This window comes from Atractosteus spatula, chromosome 18, assembly GCF_055471065.1.
Source record: "Atractosteus spatula isolate fAtrSpa1 chromosome 18, fAtrSpa1.hap1, whole genome shotgun sequence".
Lineage (NCBI taxonomy): Eukaryota > Metazoa > Chordata > Actinopteri > Semionotiformes > Lepisosteidae > Atractosteus > Atractosteus spatula.
The window spans coordinates 18717486-18735069 of NC_142723.1; the positions used below are offsets into that span (position 1 = coordinate 18717486).

A 17584-nucleotide genomic window follows, 5' to 3' on the forward strand; every position below is an offset into this window, starting at 1 on the left:
TGCAGGATATCTAAGATCTTTATAGAGACAACCTTATGTTTGAATGAAATTGTAAAGTAATAGCAATAACACTGTTGCTGGATAATTAAAAATAAAGTAATTGACATTTTTGATTTATGGGGTGGCGCTGTGCAGTGGTGGGGCCTTAGTCTGTGTGGATTTAGGCATGTTTAGCTCTTTTAATGACTTGATGGGCTAATTAATCAATTTATAATCCCATTATCACCTCTGGGTATTTTAACTGATGTCAGTTCTTTGAATCTGGGAATCTGGGATTCTGAAGCAGACCTGTTTCTGAGATGCGTATTTCATGTTCTCCAGAAACATTACGTAGGTGAATCCTATCTTCTTGCCAGAAGAGGGCACTGTAAAAATATTTCCTCCCTGACATATCCTTCAGTGCTTGGATAGTTAATGCACTAGGGTGTTACCCAACCCAGTACAACACCTCAGGCCAAATCACTAACACCTGCATTTAGCATGTAGAAAGTTTTATGAAGCTAAGAGTTCATAAGCTTGTATATTTGTGTAGTCGGTGACCAACTATATTAGAAAATCCACTGAAGCTAAAATTAAAAGAACAGCATGGGGAAATAATTTTAGCATAAATTATTTTAGCATAAAATTGGTAATTGATTAGAAAGTGATGCCCAGATAATAACCAGCAAAGGAATACAATTTTTAAATTTAAATTAGACATCAGAAATTAAACGTTAGCATATTTAAGCATGCAACTGTGATTTTCACCTTAAACACCCGGTTTCTTGTTTTTGTGCTTGTCATGAAGGATTTTTACCAAAAGCGTCTTTGACTACTCTGCTGGCCAGCTGGGTACAGTGCTCACACTGTGGGTGGAGTTACTGGAATGTGTGCTTCCTACTCAACCAGACAGAGCCAGTTCTACTTGGGAGAGATGTGCTTTTGAACACTCCCCAGTGTAGGATAATCCATCAGCATATCTTAATTTCCATGGCCTGCTTCCACAATGCAGGGTGTGTGTTCCTGCAGTTCCACTCTCACTGCACTCCACCAATTCCTCCTCACACGTCTGTCAGTCAAGAGGGTATTTTATAGACGGTTCAGATTACTCTCATGAAGAGATGTGATCACTAATCAAATAGATTGCTTTAGGAACTGCTGAGCAATTTACATTTAGTTTTATTTTCTAGGTCGGTTAAAAAATCGGAAAAATTGGGAAGTACTCTTAAGCATCGTGTCTTATGATGTTGTAACTATAAGATTTATATGATAAGATACAGTATATATGATCTTGATCATGAGATCTTGTTACTATAAGATTTGTAAGGACGTCTTCTGGATTCCAAACGCATCATGAATCATATATTGTACTGCGATATTTGGAATGCTAGAAGATGTGAAGTTTATTTGCAATAGTAAAATGAAGAACTTGGAGCCCCACAAAGTTCCACCAGAGGTCAGTATAACAAAAGAAAACACAAATAAAACAAAAGTGATTTTGCAATTTTCTCTTGAATTTTAAAACCAAGATAAAATAAACTCATTTAAATATGTCAAGACAGAGATGGATCTTTTGGATTTAAAAGATTAACAGTCTATTCTTCTATGTCGAAAAGCGATAAAAGTAACAAAATATTTCAGAGTGTTCTTAATTCATTACCCGGTTTACACTTCAATAAGTAACACATCTGGAAGAAAGATGAGTGCATCTGATGTCTTTCTGCTATATATCACTATTTGAGAAATAAAAACCATGTTAGTTTAGAATAATGGATTGAAAGGATGTTTAAACTGGAAGTGGCAGCTATTTCTGATCTCATCTGAAACGCACTTTACAGATCCACCTGCAGCCTTTCTTTCTGCAGATCCAAAACTTACACCAGGACAGGTAGTTTTGATTGAGGAGGGAGACAGCTCTAAATGAAAATACTTTAAGCTCTAAGGCACCCGCTAAGTAAAAGCACTCCTGTTGCCAAGCGAGACAAGGATAATCTGGCTGTCTCGAGCCCGCCCACCCCCTGCAGTCCTCTGCCAGAGTGGGCTCAGACAGGCCCCGCCTGGACCACAGGACCTGCGCTCCTCACTTGTCTTGTGTGAGCTGCTGGACAATCTATTGTCAATTACTTTTCAACAATCAGAATCAGAACATTTCTAACGTTTCTTTTTAAAAACTAAACTGGATAATGTACACCAATTACTGTTCCAAAGCAGTGAATATCAGAAAAGGATCTTCTGTCCTATTTAAGTTACTGCACTATATGAATCATTTGTTGGAAATACAAATTAACCCTCTATTGTCACCCAGGGTGTGACTGTGCTGCCTACAATACATACAATACTTCTTGTTTCTTTTATATGAACACAGTAAAATGCTCATTTCCAGGAAGTACTGAAATTATTTGTGACTAGACTGAAGATTAGAAGGGTCAAGCCACAAGCTTTCCTGATGTTTAAGCAAGTTATTATGCTGAGCACCAGGCACAGGAGCTTAGCTGTACCGCATCAGACCAGGCTGCCATCGGAGCAACATTAAGAAGAGAAACGTTCTTTGCGCATGACAGAGAAATTAAGATTTAGATTATTTAGATTTCCAATCTAAAATATGATTCTTCAAGTGGTTGGAAGGTTGGTTGAGGTCCAGAGTTTCCTTTGTCTTCATATTTTGTCCAGCACATCTCCAAAAACAAATTAAGAGTCTTGCAAAAACTTTCAGTTCTCACATTATGTTGCTTTTAAGCCTGCTGTCTTGCAGTTTGAAATAGAAACTAATATTTGCAACGCATTCAAGATAAAAATAAAGAAGTATGTAGGGTTGCGAGACGTCACAGACCAGTTCAGTGGAGTTTTGAAATTAGCTTATTTAATGAATGGGCTTCTCTGGAGAGCACAGCAAAAATGTGCTCTGAACACGAGCACTTCTGAGGGCTTTATACATCTAAACAGCCTTCTGATACAATTTGTGTTTAGGAGGAGGACAATTGGGCATATATTTAACCTCAAAATTAAAAGCAGATATATACTGTATGGCTCTTAAATATTTGTAACACTAACACAAAATGTACTTTATACTTTCCAGGTGCTGGAACTGTCACATTCCCTTTCTGCAAACATTCCACACATCAGGTGTGGGTTTTTTTCTTTCCAGCATGCATAGAGCTTAACCTTTCACACACAGACCAAGCCCTACAAGCAAATAAGCAATTTAAAAGAATAACGGAAAAGTCATGATTTTATAAGTATTCAAACCTTCTGCTGTAGCAAACCTACATTAATTTAGGTGCACAAAATTACCTTAAAGAGCCAAACAGCTGACTCTAAACCCCGACTATCTCCTTGTGCATGGTGAAGTGGATCATTAAATGAAAGGCACCCACACGCTGCCTAGACAATGTAGACAATGTAGAGGGTACATTACGAAATGGGCCATAATAAATAGTAACAGCAACACTGTCCCTCCTTCCCTTCTCCTTTGCCTTTCCTCTCTTTCCTTCTGCTCCAGGTCCAGTTTCAGCCTGCTCAGCGGCCCCAGGCATCAATAGGTCTCCTCACTGTGTGGTGATGGACAGGTATCTAAAAAAACAGTGTCACTCAATCCGTGATGGCTCTGGTCAGCTGTGTTGTCTGTGCTACAAGGCCAGAAGGAATTAAAAGGAGAGGGAAGCAGGCACAGAAGAAAAAAAAAAACATCACACCCACTACTGACCAAAACACTGGCCATTATATGAATAACTCAAGTAACTCCTTCCAGTTGTGTCACCACCTGACAGACAGGACAACATTGGCACTTTCAATGTTTTTACATCTGGTTTTAACCAACATAGTACAGTACGTCACTCAACCAACACCATCCCTTCTGTCAATCATGTTATAGTTCTGCAGAGACCGAGAAGACTGTCAAGACTGATGGGAACATTCTGGTCTCCCTGCTTCAAACCTATCAAGCTGGGGCAAGAGCACACCTTTCAACAGGAAAATAATCCACAGAACGAGGTCAAAGCTACACTGGAGTGGCATAGGAAATAAGGAAGTAAACGTCATTGAGAAGCTGAGACGAAGTCCTGATTTGAATCCTATTGATCCATGGATCCTAAAGTCATGATGACTTTAGGGGAGACTTGAAAAGTCCAGTCAATGACTGGACTCCAAGAAACCTGAGAGCATTCGAGCAAATATACCAATAAGAATGGGCAAATACTGTATGTGCAAATCTGCTACTTATCCCAAAAGACTTGTGACTGTCCACAGGTCTGAATACAGTACATACAGTATGCAATCAACATATTTTAGATTTTTCTCTTTAGTTTTTGCTGACTTACTGCACTTACTGTAACTTACCTTACCTTTAATTTTTTTTTCATTTTGAGCATTTAGGTGGGTAAAACAATATTTAATTTTTAAAAAGTGTACAGCAAAAGGGTGGAAAGTAGGGTCCGAATACTTTTGTAAGGCACTGCATAACACTTCATCCCAAACAACAGGGAGTTATGTACAACCTACAGTATAATGTCCTCAAACAAATAAACTGCAAAACAAGACACTGGCAAGAAATTGTTTCTTTATATTGTTTTGCGAGGCAAAGAAGTTAAGCCTTGGTAGCAGGGTGATTTATAATACAAATGGTTACAGCTACCTAACTGAATATGCCCACCAGCCATTTCAGTTGAGTCTGTCTACAGAGTGGCGTGAACTTCTGTGTGGTTTATGAATGGAAATTATGTACAGTATCTTGTGACATCCCACTTCAACCTTTGAAAAATCAAAACTGACACCTATTGTAGGAGGTAAAAGGAATGCGGGCGCTGCTGAAGCAAGGCTCTTCTTTTATTGAACAGACGGTCAGGACAGCGCAGAATCACGTGTCTGACAGATTAGAAACAGGGGTAGCTGAGTCTCATTCCCGGCCTGAAATCTCCACATCATTAACTTGATGTTGAATGAGTGCTGACAGTTACTTACTCAGCTGAACATGGAATGTACCTAAGACGCCAGAAGAAAATGAAGTAATGCAGTTTTTCAGCGGTTTGTTATTAAAAAAAAATAACTTTGAAACGGAGGCAGCGACTGCTAAGTATATTGAAACCTATCGTATTTTCTCCGGGTGCAATGTCCTATTTGAAATCTCCAGGCAGGGAGCTTGAGCGTTTTGATGGACTGTCTCTCATCTACTGGTAAGACCCACGAGAATGTACAGTAGTTTTATATTGTATAACATTCTGGAGCACAAGACCAAAGCTGGTGAACTTGCATCTTGTTTATACGTAGGCACAAATTATCTGCATAAGAGGATATTTTAATGGAAAGTGTACGAGTCTACTTAGATTTTTCTTGACCCATTTCTGTAGACTGTTTTCGAGCACCAGGTTACTGTAGCAACGCTAATGGTGATAAATGTTTCATGCGTCTGTTTTCAGGATTTAATTTATAGTTACAAGACAATACACAAGATATTCGAAACATTTTAAATATTTAAATAAAAATTTTGGAGTTTACTGTCATTAAAGAACGTTTTTTTAGAAACACACAGCAAAAACCTTTTATCCTTCTAATATTATACGTATTATATTTACATTTTCATAAATATGTTACTTTAAATGTAAATGTGTAAAGTCTGTAAAACAGTTAGGAAGTTTACTACAATATTTTAACTTTTAACTAAGCATGTAGTTAAACTTGCCTGTAGACACCACGGTTTATTCAGATGGTTTTCTGGCACAGCTAGGATCATTTCTTTCGTTCAACATTAAATTTAATATTTTATTTTTTTCATTTTTGTTACTTCAGCAATATGACTTTGACAAATCCAATGTCTTTGAAGTGAAATTCATACACTTTGAAAAGATAATATTGTAGTTCTAGAAACTTCATAACCATGCCCATGATTAAAATGGGGCATCAAGACATGGACGTCTAAGTTATGTTCTTATTACTTCCTGTGAAAAGCCGAGTCAATATTAATAAAAATAAGATGTACCACACCTAAACCACATTGGATAGGTAATACAAAAATTATGCTGCAGCTGTAATTTTGTTTTAATTGATGCAATAAATAACAGTCATGAACATACGAGAAAGAACAAGAACTATACAGAAATGTGTTTTTTGTGTTCAATAAAAGTGCTGTGCAGAAGTATTCACCACCTTCCCTTGGCGTTTTGTGGAATTACAAATGATGTGTACACATTTTTTTAAAGTGAATATTTTTAAGCAAAACTTTTATGTTCAAACAGAACACTTATGATTGAAAGAAGGTAAATGTCAACAAAAAACTGCAAAGAAAAATCCCAACCTAAAATATATTAATTGTATAAATATTCTCTTCCTTTGACGTGGCAAACCTAGAATTCTGCTGGGCCACAAAATCACTTTGGCAAGTAGTTTGGGTGGCCTCTGTCTGTGTGCTGTAATAACGAATTGCATTTTTTTCAGAATAGTTACCAATATGCCTGTAAGGTAGTGAATTTCAAACAAATATTCAACCATGAAGATAGGAGCTTTCGAAACAACTGAGAAATTAAGTTGTAAGAAGGCACAGTTCAGGAGAAAAAAACAATTTTGTCGCATCTGATTACAAAGCGTTTGTTTGCAGTATCAGGTAAATGCTTTGTTGGCTTTTTTTAGTAATTTTTTCCTGCTTACCACTTGGTCACACAGGCCAACTTTGCTGACTCATGAACATTTTCTCCTGTTTCATCCATTGCACTTTGTAGCTCTTTCAAAGTCGCGGTTGGCTTCACGGTGTCGTCTCTAACCAGTTTACTTCTTGCCCTGCTGCTCAGTTGAAGGGGCATCTTGGCAGATCTGGTTCAAAGTTATATTCAGTGTCTTTGAACTTCTTATACCCCTTCTCCTGACCTGTGCCTGTCCTGTATGCTGTTTGTTTAAACAGAAGTGTGAGAGAACGTCAGATCCTAATCCCACACCTTCGCTTCTCTACACATGTACATTCTCTGGCTGCACACTGCGCTGTGTGCATCTTTTCTAGCAGTTGGGACTTTGGTTTATCGCAGTTTTTTGTTTCCTTCTCCTACAATCCAGAACTGGAGTTCCTTTCTCACTTCTTCAACCTTGGTCCTCTACTGAAAACAAGCGCCACCACCGAGTTGTATGCGCTGTGCTTTCAGTTCATCTGAGGTCATCAAGCCTTCCAGACATTGGCCAGTTTGTCTCCCCTTTTCCCTTCCCTTTTCTTCCTTCCTAATCCTGCACGCTTCACTCTTCATCCTTTCCACCTTTTTTTTTTCTCTGTTTTCAGCCGAGCATCCAACCCATCACATGTATGCCCCCAGCCTAGGTCTGTTGTTTCATCTCTTGCCGATCCTTCTGTTCACTGTGCCTGCAGTAGCAGGATCCCTGGTCCATGACTCCCACTCTGCCCGCTCATGGCCTCATTCTCCACCAGTCCTGGGCCTCCTTGTTCACAGCCCATGCTGTCCCAAGCACCTGTAGGCCAGGCTGCTACAGTGATGGGTCCCCCCCTCTCTTGTGTCCAACTGGTGTGGTGTCTGTCCTCAACTTTTCGCCTACCAGTGCTTCCACCTGCATACATAGCTGGTGTTTCTTCTTTTGGGAAAATGTCCTCATCCTTACCATCTAGCAAAGTTCAGCAAGTAGTTGCTCTCTTCCTACTTCTGCATCAGGCAACTCTTCCGGGTCACTATGCATCTTCATGTGCACACCACAGAGCTCAAGCTCGCAGGTTCTGCTAGTGCTACCACCCGTAGAGTAGGAATGTGTTTTAAGTAGGAATTTACTTAAATATCATATCTGTTTATGTACATACTGTAGCAGTCTCCATGAATTCCACATTAAATATCCAATAAATCTTTTGTTATCTAAAAATATATCTACAACCCACATATTGGATCCCATGGCCAAGGACTTTAACTGGTATGGGGGTGAACACAAGAGTTGAACCCTCTTTTCCATCAAACAGGTGTCTTTACCATTATCTCCATTTATCTCAGAGTAAATATAAATGTTTTTAGAAAGGGTGGGTTCTAAGATTCATTGGGACCATGCATCATTGAAAATCCATGTGGTTAAATTGTCCATTTCTATTTTGAAAACATCTGGGGAAGTTGTATACAAGTGAAGAAAATGTGATTTGGAGGCTAAATGATACACCTATGTAATAAATAATACCTAATAAATCAAAGTTCTTCATAAATAGCCCTTAGAAATTATGAGCTTTATATAAAAATACATGTGCTAATTCTATCTTAATTCTATATTTTCATCACAATTTATCACAAGACACTTTTCTTATCCGAGGGGACCATCTTCATCTACCAGTGAAGTACAGCATTCACTGACCACTCTGCACAAGCAGCTTCACTGCATAGCATAATACTCTATCTATTGAATTAAAGGGGAAGTTTGGGGAGGTCAGACTGTGGAAATCTAAAATGGAATTTAGCCTGGTCACCAGGATTAGCACACTTACTGTTATAAAGAATGCAATGAGATTTTTGCTGAGTAATTAATCTGGACTCTGGATTAATTCTTCATCAGAAGAACGGTGTGGTAGGCCAGTTTGGAAGGACTTCAGTAATAATGGGTCTGCAAAGCCCTCAAGCTGTTGTAGATAGTTTAACTGGGGTTTTATTGGAACACTGGGGTTTAATTGTCACATCATTAGTGATTTATTTGGGTACATAAAGGGTTGTTTGTCTGTGTTGGGATTTAGAAAGCAGCAGTAGTGGAAGAAAAAGAAATTAGGTCTTCTTTTGAGCCTTTAGTATGTAATAGAGACCTACTGAGTTAGTACTCTGTAATCAAGCCCTCGACACCTTATAGAAAAACATGAGTTTTTATGGGCTCAGGACCCATAAGCCACCCTAATAATGTGGGGTCACAGACAGCACTTTCTCTGCACTGGTGTTCTGTCACCACAGAGACATTCTAGTGTTAAAAACATCACTTGCAGAGGTCGCCCATGCCAGTATAAACCAGTTCTAGTCTTGCAGCGTCTCAAAGATCTGAGAAGATCAACATACAGCACTTTTGAATACTTTTATTCATGTTTGTACAATAAACACGCAACAGCATTTTTTTTTGAGGAGCAAAGTTAAATGCAATTGTAAAATGCAGAATGAATCAAAACAAAGTACTTTTGAAAGCAGTTTTTATTGCTTTCATAGATAATGCAGGGTGTGTCATCATAGTCATGCAGATGTCAGTAAAAATGGAGCCAGAAAGCTTTATTGCAATTGCAATTCTCCATACTCATTAAAAATATCTGCTTGACTGTGAATCCCTTTGTTACTCCAATATTAAAAAGAGAAAAAACATAGTTTATTGCTTAAGAGTTTATGACAAAGGAAAATAGGAGAATGAGCATGCCACGTCTTTTATGAAACCTTGCATCTTTCTAATCAATACCAAAATGTATTTGTGAGGTTGACTGTTTAAACCTCCAAATTCCTCTTGTGTTGACTTTGACGTTATATTGGGCATGGACATGAATGCAGTCATGAGTGATATACTTGACAGATTGAATGTGACAAATGAATGCCCATCTGTAAACGTGGACAGCACTCAGAAATTGTGTGATCAAATGGACAACATTTCTTATTTTATACACAGGTGGAATCTTGTCCCAATGCCCAACTAATCATTTACACATATTTTTTGTGGACTTTATCACACAAAGATATTGATTGCTGACTGATTTTATCAAATAAAAAATGAGACAGATCAGTCGGTCTAGCCAGGAAGAGAGTAAAGCGATGAGCAGCAGCTCCAGGCCAGGATACCCAGTGCTCGGGTGGAAGTGAAACACCAGAGGGCACGGGGGGGAATCTGCAGGGCCAGAGATTGTAAATGTGGAGAAGATTGAAATTTCTGGGAAAATCAGAAGCTATTGGAGAACTGGTGACAGCTGAAAGGTCATGCGGAGAAAATTAAGTTCTGCTCAGAGTGTGAATGGAGCAGAGATGACCCAGCCAACGCCATGTGGCTGTTTACATCCTCAAACATACCACTAATCACTTAACCCCATGTGAGACTGTAACTTCTAAAGCTAACTACCACCCTGTTCCTCAAAAAGACAGGAGGAGAGAAACATCTCCTCAGCAGAGTGTGAGCAGTACAGAAGCCTTCTTGCTGAAGGTGTGGGCATACTGGTAGAAGTGTGAAGGTCACACCTGTCCCAGGGACTGCAGCAGAGGGAGAGGACATTGCTCAGGTGGTGGTACTGCCCTCCTCACAATCTCTGTGTGAGGCAGAAGATATTGCATAGACACTGATCTTGCCCTGTCCTAGTCCAAGGGAAAGGGCATTCTGCTCACAGCCTAAATCTCAAAATTACCGCAGCTGTTTTTGAGCTATTTTTGGAAAAAATATTTGAAATAACCAGAAAACTGTATATTCAAACATTAATACAGAAGTACTCGTATATTTGACCCAGTTCTGTTTTGCGTCTGTAACAGGAAGATTTCTTAATGCAGAAAAGAGACTTCCTCCCCCACAACCGATCATTTATCCTTTTACATTGACTTCCTGTACACTACTTTGATTTTCTTTCCACTCACAGCCAACCTAAGTGCCTGTGGATGCTGACTGTCTTCCTACAAGAGGAATTTGTATCTCTGTAAGGGAAAGATTAATGTTTGTGTTTGTGTCACGGAAACGTTTGAAGAGTTTTCTAGGTTTTATTGAGGCCACATCTCAATAAAATAAAAAAAAAGAAATTAAATGAAGAAGAAAGTTAAATTTTTATTTCTGGACTCACTGTTGGAAAGAACAGATTGGTTTAAAAATAAATTAATAACTGATGATTCTGTCTGTCTGCATATTTCTGGCTTAACTTGTTGTGTTGTATGTGCTATTTCTTGTTACTCTTGTATTTCAACTCCTTGATAGAGAGCTGAGTAGACAGTGAGTCTGTGTTTGTGTCCTGATCATTTCCAGCTGCCTCACTGCTGCCTCTAGAGAGGAGAAGGGTATCTGCTTTTCCATTCTCTAAACAGGTCAAACTAGTCTCCTTCATTAACTCCTTCCGGCACCTTCATCAATCGCTGTTGTCTACAGCAGGACGTCACCTCGAAAACCAGGTCAAGCGTGGTCCAGCAGTGTTGATCCCAAATCTTGAACTTGTCTGCTGTTTCATTTGCTTCTTTTCCAACAAAAAAAAAGGAAAAGGAGGAGACAGGATGTGTTTAGACTGGAGACTGCCTGGTCAGCAAATCACTGTTGTTACTGTATATCTCAGTGTGGCCTGGATTATCCTATAATCTGGTAACAACCCACTGTGCAGATTTGGTGATTAAAGTTCTGATGCAAATGGTAGTTGCTATGGCAGCAGGGTAGAAGAAAAGAATTGAGATTTTTGGACCCACCTCCTTTTTTTCTGACCCACGAATAAGACACTGTCCAAAGAATTAATAAGTAAACACCAAACAAAATGTCTCGGATTTTGGCGTTTTGTTTTTTGTGATGTGGGCTGCTGTGTAACAAAACAATGAAAGCGTCTAAGGATTGACGAGAGTAAAAATAGCAAACAGAATGTTATTCAAGATCAAATGTGAAGAGCAGTGGACAGCACTCCAGATCACAAATGCTGCTTTGAAATCCAGTTATCAATTTATCATTTATTTTATAGAGGTCCTGTTATCTGAGAATAAAATGCACTTAACAGCTGCTTACAATAAAATATAGAGATAAATGTACACTTCATGGTTAAACAGGAAATATAACCAAGTAAAAGTCGTTTTTCATTAAGAAAAACTCAAAAATAGAGGCTTTCAAAGCAAGGGAATGAACAGTATCTTCTCAAGGAGGCAAGAAAATTAATCACAATAGTTCTTTGAAAGGTTACAGGTAAAAGCAAAGAAAATAGATGTTTCTAGAACAGGTGCAAATGAGGAAAGCTTTTGTAAAAACTAATAACTTAAAAATAATGTGTGGATAGTAATTCCTCTAAATATTGTGTCAGATGCTAATATTATTTGGGCATCACTGCATGGTTCCCAAAAACAACTAAACAACATTTTTAAAACAGATATTCAGAATATGTTATTGTGGAGTTGTAATACAATACCACATTGTGGTTTTAGTTCAACATAATCTGCAAAAGGAACACAAGTGACTTTTCTAAAGTCTTCAGCTGCCTTCATTTTAACAAAAAGTTTTTACATAAAATATCAGTTATGTCTCAGAAATAAAAATGTTTTTTTCTGTTTTGACAGTATTTTTGTTAACAATGATAAGATTTAACAGAATTATAACTTCATATATAGTCCTTTCTTTCTTATTTTCTCTTCTCCTGTATTTAATTTGTACAAGTTACATCTTTGCCTCAAATTGTATGTTGCAAGTTACTGTCTGTATAACTGTGGAGTAATAGATTTTATAGTAAGAAAATCTCTCACTCTCCTATCTTAAAGCTCTCAGTGCCAGTAATCTGCTTTAGTCTCTAGCCATGAGGTTATCACATTAATTTGCATTGCTCTTTCAAGATGTAGCAGAGAACGGCAGCAAGCGAAGGCAGAGAATCTTATCTAGAAAGGTTTATTCCCAGGGTGAAAGATCTTCCCAGTCGGGCAGTTCAGTCCGTTTGATTCAGCACATGAAGCAGAAAGGCCCTTGGAGTTTCAGAAAGCTGGGTCTTGCGTATGGACTATATGCCATTTTTGTTCTGTAGAAATTGACTTTCCTTTGTGGATAATCTTGTTTTAACAGTTTATGTCTGAATTCTTTTGTAATTCTTTTGAATTCTACTGTTCTGGACGACGCAGTATTATTGCTTCACCTTATTATGGTTTACTTTGGGAAGGCATTTTTAATCTGTATTGTGATGTTGTTGCAGGACTATCAAGATAAAGTGGGATATTGTGGACTTTTATGTATGTTTTTGTTTCAAACCCCTGGAAGGCTTTAGGCTGACAGTGATGACTAATGCAGATCCAACAGCTGCCTTCTGTCTTGGCAAGTCAGTAATATTTGGGGGTTTTTTCCTGTGTGTTTGAAGGTATTTTTACATTTGTAAAGTTTTCACTGAGCAGGTAATTGAACTCTTTCTTGCTGATGGCTTCTCAGCTCTTAACTTACTTGTTCATACACTGATGACCACGGCATGTGCTCTTTTCAGGGTTTGTCTAATCTTTCCCTTCCAAGAGAAGCAGCAGCCTAGAAGGTAGTCTTGGCTGGGATGCTGTCTCTGACATTACATTCTCTCCTCTGAACACGTACCCTACCAGCTGATCAAGTTCAGACTGGCACAACACAGTACCCATGGTTCTAGATGAAGATTGCTCCCAAACTTCACAGATACTGTACATGTGGAGTGTAAGTACACATTGCAGCCTAAATAATCTCTTTTACGAGGGTGGGCACCTGAGGTACCCTGCAATTATATGTGCTTGTATTCATTAGCAGAGCTTGTAAATTAAATTACATTTCATCATTGCAATAACTGTGACGGTATGGTTAGGTATCTTTTTTCTAATTTACTCTTTTATGAGTCAGCCTTTTTTCACATGAGCCTATTTTGTTCCTGTCGCAGTTTTCTATTTTTTGCAGTTATTAAAAAAGTGAAGCATCTATTCTAAAATATTACTTTGGGATATATTGTGGGGTGTCTAGTATTTTAACATACTCTTGTGTTTAGAGTACACCTACAGAAAAGCAACTGTAATACATTCTGTCCTTTTTTTATAATGTCTTTGAAATGACAGATTTATTTTTTACAGTTTTCACTTTTCTTTAAATATCAAATTCTTAGGATTAAAAAATGTTAACTCCCAGAATGTTCACTCTCACAGTCATCTGTTTTTCATGGGGTTTTTTGCCAATACAGAGTTAATGACTTGGTATCTGAAGGGTCATATAAACTGTTAAGTTATTAAAAATGTGCATATTAAAGACTGGTTTGTAATAAATGCACAACATCCATGTGTTATGTGATCTAATGCATTTCTTTCATTTATGCTAATCCTTTAAGAAAAGTGTTAATGACAAACTTGCATTAATCTTTTTCATTAATACATGGTATTTTAACAATCCTTGAATATTTATTCAAAATGATTTTAGGCCTACAGTATAAATGTATTGAAGGTGTTTCCATGAGTTATACTTATAATATGAATCTTAGCATATGGGGAATGGATTACAGAAGCAAAAACTTTTTTGATTGTTCATCTATTTTAAGATTAATAAACTGAAGGTAAGCAAGTTGAGTCTTCTCTCCCAGATATCTGTTAAATGTAGATGAGAGAGGCAGGGGAGATCTGAAATCTGCCATTCTGAGCTTGTACGTAGTGACTGCTGGCCCGTCATTTCAGGTTCCAAAAAGTCAGCACAACAAAATAATTTCTAGTGATGATGGAACACAAGATTCTTCACTTCATCTGTATTTTTAAACCTGTTATTTTGGATGGCAAGTTTTAGATCTATAGCTACTAATCTTTCAAGAGTTCTTTTGCAGCCTTGGAAAACATTGTAAATTCTATTTGATAAAAATGTGGTTTTGAGTTATCTAATCAGTTTCTGTATTTAGAAAGCTTCTTACATCTATTTGTGTGTTATTATTTAAGCTATAAAATTAAATTTGATTAATAACTTTATGATTCAAATATGTATTCAGTTCAAAATGTAAACAAGCTCCTGGCTATAAAGTGCGCACCTTCAACCTTTGACGCATAGCTTGGTGTCATAGGACAGTCTCTCTTAATTACTGTAAGAAAAATCAAATAACTGCGGGTAAGCAAACATGTCAGTCCTACAAGAAAGACCTGGCACTGCCTGTATTTATCATACTAACACATTTTAACAGGTAGCATGCATCATCAGTTCTAAACAAAAAAAAAATCAAACCAAAATTGTGATGATGATGTTTAACCATTTATGGAAAGCCACAGCAGAGTCCAATAATAAATTCAATTTATTTTTGAGATATACTGTAAATAATGTAATTAGAATCATCTTCATGGGTGCCAAAAAATTGACACGATCTTTATGAGAAATAAAATTCCTTGTTTACAAACCCTTTTCTCTGAGCAATTGAATGAGGACACAAGAACTGCTTGTACCATATGTGCATTATTAAGAAAACAAGCTATTAATTATATACTCCTCACACATACTCTCCCTTTAACCCCATAGAAATTTGAAGAACTTTAAAACAGCTATCAGATTTGTCCTTGGATATGTACAATATGTGTTCAAAAGCTTACAAATGTGAGGCAAGTTATGTTATTTTCTGATTTTTATAGGAATAGTATTTTATTTAATAAATACAAGAAAGATGTCTCTCAGAAATGCCTGTTTGATTTCTCCAAGCCCTTGCATAAGAGTTAATCTATCAGTAAAGTTAGTGATGTTTGGATGATCTGTTAGCGGTGAGTGGATTTAACCGGCTGGCTGTAAGAGAGGATCATGTGGGTCGCGCTGGCTGAAACTGTGAGTGAGGCAGAAGCGGCAGAGAGAGGGCAGAGAGTTGCTGGATGCATAGGAGCTGATACGAAATGCCAACCTTTTCTGTGATGTATAAAGGTGCTGTCATTATAAGCAGGTAATGTAGAAAGGACTAATTACTGGGTGACTCATGTATGTAACTGTGCACAAAGGTACACTGTGTGTGCAGGTCTGTTTTCCTTTTTGCTGAGATAAAATTGTAGCTGTTCAGTTTGATGCACATATTGCCAGTGTTGTAAGAGGATTGCAAACGTTGTGTTTGTCCTGTTTTGATATATGAATGTCTGTGCAGGCTGTTGTGTTTAATTTAATTAATGCTTTTTTGCTACAGTATACGTCTGACATGAACTTCAGGAAGAGATGTCATAGTGCTGTTGATTTCAATTCTAGTGGAGGTGCTTGCATTGAGTAACTATTGTTACATCATGGATTAAGGGTTAGCTTCTGTTTTTTCATCTCACTGCTGTGTATGCAATTGTTAGGTATTTGTTTTGATTCCTCAGAATGTTATTAAAATGCGGAATAATAACAGAAGGGAAAAATTGGGGGGAAAAAAACGCAGACATTAAAAATGTTTTCTAAAACACACAAGAGTGTACTTCAAAGAACTATCAAATGGAACTTGGTTTTTATCATTTAAGAGTACTGTATATTAAAATAAGGAGAGATAAGGATTTGTACAAAACATGAAAATGCAATATGTTAAGTAATAATATGCAATATAAAAGTTTTTATGTTTAAATAATTTTGAGAGGCTTAGTTAATACAGTTTTGCACAGAAGTTTGCAACAATTCCAACATAATAATGATTTTGTATTTTTAATGGGTGGCTGATGGTCTAAACTCTTTACCTCTACTGTATTTTATTTTTATATTTATTGCCATTAATTATTACTACAATCTGATGTCAGGATATAAGCTTGGTCACATCGGGAATAGTACATTATTAATTGAATCTTTAATTAAGCTAGCCACTTCTAATTATAAAAACAAGGAAGCTTATTAAAAAGACCATTATATAAATCAAAATAGGGTAATTCAACATTTCTAAATAGGTACATTAGTTGCCAGTTGCCACACCAATGTGGATTTGTATAAAGACACAAAAAGAGCCTTTAAATCAGACACTGTAACAGTTTTCATGCATTTGTCAGAAATTCAAGATAAAATATTAATGATGGAGGCTCTGGGGCAAGGCAACCAGCCCAGACCGTGTTTCCTGTGAGTGTGGCTGCAAGGCTCCATGTGATCTCTCTTCCACCCAGGAATATGTGTCGATCTCGACAGACAACACCATCTTTGCTTATTGCTCTCATTCCCAGTTATGTTTCCCTCTGAATTTTAATGTAAGCTAATACCCATATTTTTGTCTTAATAAGCAGTCTTATTTGGAATAAACTAACCCACAGCTCTGTTTTATTTTTAATATTGTCGTTTGAATTTAGCATAGTGTTAAAACAAAACAAGAAAAACCATAGCTATATTTCTCGGTATAGCTCGGTGAGAAGCTGAGATTGATCTAATAGTGATTTTAGTACTGTGATTTTAGTGCTGTGATTTTAGTATTAATTGCTATTAATAAGGTTAATTACTATTAATAAGGTGGCTATACTAAGTGGGCAGGTGAAAGTTAACCTTTAGCATTAATCAGTATTGTGAAACATTTCTATAAATCGTGCAGTGCTTTACATCGAACCATCGACAAGTTTAGCCGTAAGGTGCAAGATTCAGAAATCCGTTGGCATCAACAGTGAGATGTTGGATCAGATGATACAAGTAAAAACTACATGGAAATGCATGTAGGACTCAGAATGGGGGCATTCTTTTACTTCAAAGAGCTGAGAGAGTTTGGAACTTATTAGGACAGAAGCTGGAAGTTCCAGGGTCCTCAAATCAAGATGCTACTAGCAATCAGAACTAGACTGGCTGAACAGCCTCCACTGGTTTGTGACCTTACGAAATGATAAAATCACCTGGGTATATCCACCTCAGACTGAGAAGGTGTGTTCAGTTTTGCTGTTTGCACTGTCTAGGATAAAACTTCAGCTGTTCTTTCAGCTGTAAAGAGTAGATATCACATCTGAGGTCTTGTTTCCATTGGATAGAAGGAAAAAGCTTCTAAAAAAGATGGTTTTAGGTCAAGGGTATGTAATTTGCAACTGGAGGCATGAGTTGAATTTTTGAAATAGTA

At 37.4% G+C, this 17584-nt stretch overlaps 1 protein-coding gene across 1 annotated transcript in view; it reads left to right on the top strand.

Moving 5' to 3' along the window:
* The first annotated feature begins 5072 nt into the window (after positions 1–5072).
* LOC148818757 (syntaxin-binding protein 4) overlaps positions 5073–17584 on the top strand; it is a 43964-nt gene continuing 31452 nt past the window's right edge. Inside the window, exon 1 of the mRNA XM_088936693.1 lies at positions 5073–5147. Coding sequence (XP_088792819.1) covers positions 5083–5147 — 65 coding nt within the window. The 5' untranslated portion in view covers positions 5073–5082. The remainder of the gene's footprint in view (positions 5148–17584) is intronic.